Source organism: Dendrobium catenatum, unplaced genomic scaffold (genome assembly GCF_001605985.2).
Source record: "Dendrobium catenatum unplaced genomic scaffold, ASM160598v2 fragScaff_scaffold_1593, whole genome shotgun sequence".
In the NCBI taxonomy this organism is placed as follows: Eukaryota; Viridiplantae; Streptophyta; class Magnoliopsida; order Asparagales; family Orchidaceae; genus Dendrobium; species Dendrobium catenatum.
Window position 1 is genome coordinate 1,100,994 of NW_021320055.1, and position 7,713 is coordinate 1,108,706.

At 34.9% G+C, this 7,713-nt stretch overlaps 1 protein-coding gene across 1 annotated transcript; it reads left to right on the forward strand.

Annotated features, from left to right (window-relative positions):
• Positions 1–1,084: 1,084 nt before the first annotated feature.
• On the forward strand, positions 1,085–4,571 carry LOC110104306 (repetitive proline-rich cell wall protein 2). The gene is made up of 2 exons (XM_020833351.2): positions 1,085–1,478; positions 2,820–4,571. The coding sequence occupies exons 1-2, from the start codon at positions 1,310–1,312 to the stop codon at positions 4,337–4,339; spliced, it is 1,689 nt and encodes a 562-aa protein (XP_020689010.1). The 5' UTR covers positions 1,085–1,309; the 3' UTR covers positions 4,340–4,571.
• Positions 4,572–7,713: the final 3,142 nt, after the last annotated feature.

The window sequence follows — 7,713 nt, forward strand, 5'->3', positions numbered from 1 at the left end:
ACTGGCGAGCGAGCCCGTGTCGCCGGCGCTGGCAGGCGCGGCAGTGCGGGCAGGGGGGGCAGCTTCGCGGCAGGTCCGGGGTAGCGGGGCAACTTCGCGGCAAGTCAGGGGCAGCAGGGTTGCGCGGGATTTTTTAAATTAAACGGGTTTTCGGGTTGACCCGCGGGCAACCCGCCGGGTCAACCCAAACCCGACCCATTTTTTCAAACGGGTCGAATATGTGAACCCGAACCCGACCCATTTTTCAAACGGGTCGGATTTCGTGTCGTGTCAAATATTGACAGCCCTATAGATCGTATTATTTTTAAGACTAGTATTTATTGATTAGTGTGCATGTTAATGAATGGAAACTCATCATATTATACTCTAAAAAGCCTATTAATTAAGAGTTTATAGTTGTTACCATGATCGCTTATAAGCGACTTATTGATGACGAAAGAATGGCCGAACGAGCCCTACGTATCGCATGCACGTAAATAAAACTTCGCCACGCCGCATAATCAATAGGTCATTCGTGACCATTGTCATGCTCGCATGGGTGTATTTACACGTCAAAATATGTATTGACACACACAGTGTGCACATATGTAAGGTCATATAAGTTTCACGAGTCGTGTGCACACGAATAATAGCTCAGCATTATAGCATTTCCAACGAATACATCGTACACACATAGCGACGTCGTAATATGAAAAATTATAATTAAAATTGTTATTTTAATCATACTTTTACAAATATATTATATATCCATGTTACTAAACATATTATCTAATCATATTTTTAAAATGTATAATTATAGCTTGAATTGATGATTGTGATATTACAAGAATTTATTAGTGTTCATAAGATTAGTTTAAGTAGGCCCCATACTGCCATACACCACATTAAAAAAAATTCTAAATATTTTTTGTCATTAAAAAAATAAAAGAATTATATATCTAAATATTAATATTTAAACATTAGACTGTAAAACTCCCACTGATTAATGCACATATTACCATATGATATCAACTAAGTGGGTCTTAATTATACATAAAAAAGCTCATTAAGGAGCAGTGGCGGCAACTCCCAAACCCCATTGGGATCTCTCCTCATGCATGTGAAGCCTTTAAGAGCTCTGTCGGCGAGGCCATCACAGACTTCTTCTCTCTCTTTTTCCTCAACATTTATCACTCTCTCACTCTCTCTCTCTCTCTTCTGTTATATATATATATATAGCCGTTTGAAGATACTTCAGTGATTCATCAAGGTAGAAGCCTTGAGCTTCTTCTACGTTTCTCTTCTTTTATCTGTCAGGTTTGGCTCCGATATGGGGCCTCAAAGGCACCGGAGCCGAAGCCTGCTCTTAGGCTTCTTTGCTCTTCTTCTTTCCCCCACCTTCTGCCTTTCTTTAACTACTGAGAGTTCTGCTGTTATTGGCTCTGTGGAGTGTCTTGACTGTGCTACAAAGAGCTTGAACACAGAAGAAATTTATAAAGGTATGAGCAAAATTCTTCTGTAATAAGTTCTTCACGTGATTTAAAGATTTAAAAAAAAAAATAGGAAGATTTCGATCAAGTTTGTCAGGAAAATGAATAAGAACGGTGGATCCAGCCGTTGATGAACTCGTTAGCATGAATCTTAAAAGACAATTGATCCATTAGTGCTTTCACTTTTGTCCTAAAACCATCTCCAATCGATCTGCATACCACCACACTGCATTTGAACTTCAAATCTCACGCCAAAATTTGATAGGTGAACAGTAAGACGTCAATATTGGCGTCGGACTGCTCATTTACGCAAAAAAATCAGCTTGCCGAAGACGCTCGTGAAAGGGGAGAGAGATTGTTAACTTCGCAAGAAACGCGCGAACGAAGAAAGAAATGCAGTTCGATTGGAGATGAATTACGGCATTTAAAAGTTTTACTATATTTTAGAGTTGAAAATGAGTTTTTCGATTGGAGATAGCCCTAATTTTAGCCAACTTTTTTATAAATTATTTCCTCAATAAGCAAGCTTCATTATACATAAAATATTCAATGCTTAAATTTTTTTTTTTATATATATATATAGCATTTTTGTGCCTCAATCACATTAAAAAATATTTTTTTACTTTAAAATTTTTAATATTAGTATATTTTTATGCAATTCAAAATTTTAATATTATATAAATAAATATAAAAATCTAATTTTTAAGTGTAAATCTATAAGAATTATGTGATGTTTATGTAAATGCTACTAAAATAATATATGAATTTTTAAAATATCACATAGTTAAAGTTGAAATATAATTATCTAAAATTGTATAAATTTGTAAATTAATTAGTAAATATTATAATACTCAAAATAATTTTTACAGTATATAATATATAGATCAGATGAACTATTGAAATCACTAATAGTGTTAGAGGGATTAGCTTAATATTTTTTTTATAAAATCAAAATGTTTTTTTAAGATAAATATTCATTTAATCTCTAATTAAGTAAGATTTGTTTTATAATTAATTTTATGTCTTCTAATTTTTAATTAATATTATACTGATTATTTGTATCTTAATTTTAAAAATTAACAAGATATTTAAGATAGATTAGAATATTTTTATAAAATTACTGAGATTAATAATGATTTTTTTATTGGTATTCCATTAATTATAGCTCAATTAATTTTGTCGGTCGAAATGGACCACTGTATTGGCCACTCTCTTATATTAGGCCAGTAACCGGTTTATTTAATTGTAAAAAAAATGTAATTTTTTTTGTTATGAGAATAATAATTTGAATGATTTGTGTTAGGACTTAGGATTCTATCTCATGCTCATATGTTATGCTATATTGGCCAGGTCTGAAAGTAACAATCAAATGCAAAACAAGCAACCCCAATGAATACAAAACCAAAGCCACATCAAACCTCAACAAAGATGGCACCTTCCACATTCATCTCCCCACACATCTTCGTGTCGTCGGCGACTGCACCGCTCAGCTTCATGACTCATCAAATAAACCATGTAGCCATGGCGACGCTGATGAGCCCTCGAAGCTTATCGACAATGGTGATGGCACCTCTGTTGTTGCCGCCGGCAAGCTTCGATTCTCGTCGGCAACGTGCTCGTCAAAGCTGTTTTGGCCCCTGCCTCCACTACCCACATGGCACCCCATACACAAATATTTCCCTTGGCATAAGCCAATCCTATCTTTTCCTCCATTACCGCCTAAACCGCCGATCTACAAGCCACCTATAGTCATACCGCCAATCTACAAGCCACCTATAGTCATACCGCCAATCTACAAGCCACCTATAGTCATACCACCAATCCACAAGCCACCAATCTATAAGCCGCCAATCTACAAGCCACCTATAGTCATACCACCAATCCACAAGCCACCAATCTATAAGCCGCCGATCTACAAACCACCAATCATCAAGCCACCTCCTATTGTCATACCACCAATAGTGAAGCCGCCAATCATCAAACCACCACCTATTGTCAAGCCCCCGATTTACAAGCCACCAATCATCAAACCACCACCAATCGTCAAGCCCCCAATTTACAAGCCACCAATCATCAAACCACCACCTATCGTCAAGCCCCCAATCTACAAGCCACCGATCATCAAACCACCACCTATCATCAAGCCACCAATTGTCAAGCCACCGATCATCAAGCCGCCACCTATTGTCAAGCCACCAATCTATAAGCCACCTCCAATTGTTAAGCCACCAATCATCAAGCCACCTCCAATTGTTAAGCCTCCTATCATCAAGCCACCAATAGTGATACCGCCCATTGTCAAGCCACCTATTGTCAAGCCACCGCCAATAGTGATACCGCCCATTGTCAAGCCACCTATTGTTAAGCCACCAATAGTGATACCGCCCATTGTCAAGCCACCAATCTACAAGCCACCACCAATAGTGATACCGCCCATTGTCAAGCCACCTATTGTCAAGCCACCGCCAATAGTTATACCGCCAATATACAAACCACCCATTGTCAAGCCACCTCCGATAGTAATACCACCAATCTACAAACCACCCATTGTCAAGCCGCCTCCGATAGTAATACCACCAATCTACAAACCCCCCTTTGTCAAGCCACCGATAGTAATACCGCCAATCTATAAGCCGCCAATTTACACAAAGCCATTTCCCCCGCATCCGAAGTTCCCCCCAATTTACAAGAAACCTTTGCCTCCATGGCCAAAGTTTCCTCCCATCTACAAGAAGCCATTGCCTCCATTTCCAGTGTTTCCACCTACTTATAAGAAGCCATGGCCTCCTCTACCGAAATTCCCACCTCACCATGGCTGGCCTCCACTTCCTCCTTTCTTTCCTCCTGCAAAAGTGAATTCTAAACGTTGAAGCTCCTGATCATGAAAGCTCATCTTCTTATTTGTTATTATTGATTTCCAATAAAATAAGCTTTAGCTTTGGGAGGATTGTGTTTGCTAAGAGTCGAAGAGGAGTGCGTATTAGCAACTATTGTGTGCTTGAATATTTTATGCTATGATTTCTCTCTCTCTCTCTCTCATGTATATTGTATTACTTGATGAAAATTATAGTAATGCGAAGGTATCTTTTAAATCTTGTAATATTTTTTTGTCTTCTCGTTTTAGTAGATTTTATTCCTGTCATGGTTTCAGTTGTTGGAAATTGGAGAAAGTAGAGAGAGAACAGTAATTGATTGTAGCCTGTCAATGTCTGAGTGGTTGGTAGTAATGACGAAGTTGGTTTGGAGAATGGACACAGCATACAGAATTTAATGAGAACCGTCGAAAAATCTAAGGAAGAAAGAGGAATTTATTATAAAATAAAAAAAACTTATCTAGCTACTGAATGAGGCTTCGACCAATGCAAGAGGAATAATTGATATATATTATAGAGAAAAGAAATGGGAAAGAGAGAGAAAGAGGTGGAAGAGAATCCTATAGTAGATTTCATTTGACATTATCTCAACCAAAAGTACTACAAGTTGATGTCAGTGGTACTGTAAGGGCTACATGATCAATGCATATAAAATTACACAAAAGCAACAGAGTGGAAGTTTTCTTTAGGATCTATTTAGGAAGAAATTATTCTGAGCATATACTGGACGGTTCAGAGATCAATTAAAATGCAATTCTTCAAATCGAGCAAAAAAATGATGTGACGAATTTTGATTGGTCTGCGGACGTCGTCCGGTGTCCGCACATAATATTTTTTTTCCTATTTGGGATAACTTTTTAATTGTTTTATTTTTCAGATAACAATCATAATTTCATTTAACTTATATTTTTTCATTGATTTTCAAAATTCATATGATAAAAAGTTATTTTCTGCAATCACAATAATAAAGTTATTTACTCCACACCAACTTAGCTCTTTAACAGAATGATAAATTTGTGCTCATAATATTTATTTTTAATATCTTGACTCTGATGAAAGATACTTCACTGAAAAAATAAAAATAATTTTTTTAAAAAATTGTACAAAAAGTCCCAAAAACCTAGATCTATAACTTAAGATGGTATAGCACAATATTTTTCAACTTAAAGATTAATGTACGAGATATAAATTCTATCAAAATAAAAATATGTTCTCACTTATTTTGTAATAAAAGATTTTAAGTTCAAGAAAAAATATTTTGAGTTTTCCTGTAAAATTTTTCACCGAATAAAAATGGTTTGAAGGAAATAATAATAATTTTGGTTAGAAAATGTGAGAGCAAAATGAAAAATAGGGATGGAAAAACAAGAACAGAAAAATCTCACAAAAATATGATTGCCTGAGTGCTTTTCCTTGCGAACTAAAGAGAGTTTTTTGCGAAGGATGTAGATTATAAAGAAGAATTTGATTTTAATAAATTTTTAATGGAAAATAATGTTTTTTTAATAAACTTTAATAAATATAAGAAAATATATAAATATATTTTTATTATTTATAAATGATTATATGGCCGTTAACATTCAAAATCTGGTCAAAACTCTCCATTTCGCTTAATGGGGTTTGTCTAATCAAATTTGAGCTAGTCCAAACTCAGACTCTTTAGCTCGCAAGCCGGTTCTTTTAAAAAAAATGTTAACATAAAATATACAAAAAATAAGAATCCGAAATTTAAATACAAAATTGTTAGAAATATTTAAAAATTAAGGCTTCATTTGTGACCAATTTTACTATTTTCTAAAATTGCTTTATAGTACTAAAATTTCTTATTCACGATAATTTTTGTACTAAAAAATATTTTAGAAATCAGCAAAAAAACTATCCCAAACAAAACCTAAAACTAACTTTCTTATATTAAGTGATTCTTTATTATTTTTCTTGTAATTCTTCATTTTTTTATTATAATAATTGATTAACTCATAATAATTTTTCGCTTTCAAAACAAAACAGCCAGCTCATGGTCGGGCTCAAACTCATAGAATAAAGCTTGGACTCTATTAATTAAACAACCTCAACCTTAAGCGGAGGGCGACTTGAGCTCCACTCGACAAGTTTACACTCCTAATCTTGACACGAAACTATTCATTTTCCTTAAAATTTTTCTTCCAGAATGGCTTATTCTGGCTACAGTGACTAAAAGTTTATTCACAAGTATCATATATTTTGTTTTCTTCCTTCTCAAATCAAAAGATGAAATGGATCCAACCTATATTCCTAGTACATTAAGATTATACAATGAGATTAAGTGTTCGTTTGAGATGGCTACAGCGTTTTATAAAGTTGATTGTGAAGTTCTTGTCGTAACAAACGGTCGATTAAGACTTAGATCAATCAATATCTTAAAGAGCTGGCTACATCAACCTTGTATAGATTATCAACTAATACAAAAATCTAGAAAGCACAGAGTAAGCAAAAATTATCATGTTTATGAATATGTTATAAAGTTTATCACATTTAGTTCTTTCATTAGATAAAACTTATAATTTAAAATGTATGTTAAGTCTTCTACGTACTTCATCAAGTGTAGAATAACCAACTCCTTCAAGGCCTTAGGTAGAAAAAGTTATTACGTGCGGACAAAAAACCGAAAATCCGGACAAATACCAAGCGATACCGTGTTGTACCGAGCGCCCAAGTGACGTGGTGTTTTGTTATTGGTCTCTGGATACGTTTGGTGTCCGGACACAATAATTACTCCTTAGGTAGAGAGCAATATCACACTTTCATACTTAGATTCAAGTAATGACCACATTAGTCGCCTAAGCTAAGGCCCTCAAGAAATTGATTAGCCTTATAGCTCTCTTACAAAGAGTAATCTCATACTTCGTTGGTCCCTAAACCCTAAACTTTCTAAAGGGCACCATCTCCATAAATAAAATATTTTTTTCTCAAATACTTGCATAATAGTACCTTGCTACTTGCCTCTATTTCATTTTTATTTCATTTTGGAAGGAGGCTTGAATTTTAAGCTCTTTAAAGTTCTTCATCATTGACAATTTTCCATTCATTGAATTCCCTTTCATTGAAATTTGATGTGGCAAGTGGCTATGCAAGTTGCTTTCAACATGTAGGAAGTCCTTGGACCTCACAAATAGGACAAATGGTGTTTGATCAATCGCCAAAGATGGTGTACTATGCAAAGCCTAGAAATATATGCTAGAAATTTGCTAATACAAGATGTTGGACATTGATTCCTTGCATAATTAGACTATCGTCCCTTGAAGAAGTTGCTATATTATAGCATGATAATTTTATCTATCACCAATATGCACTTCTTCGTTATCTGATTCCTAGTCGAAAGCATTCTCCACACC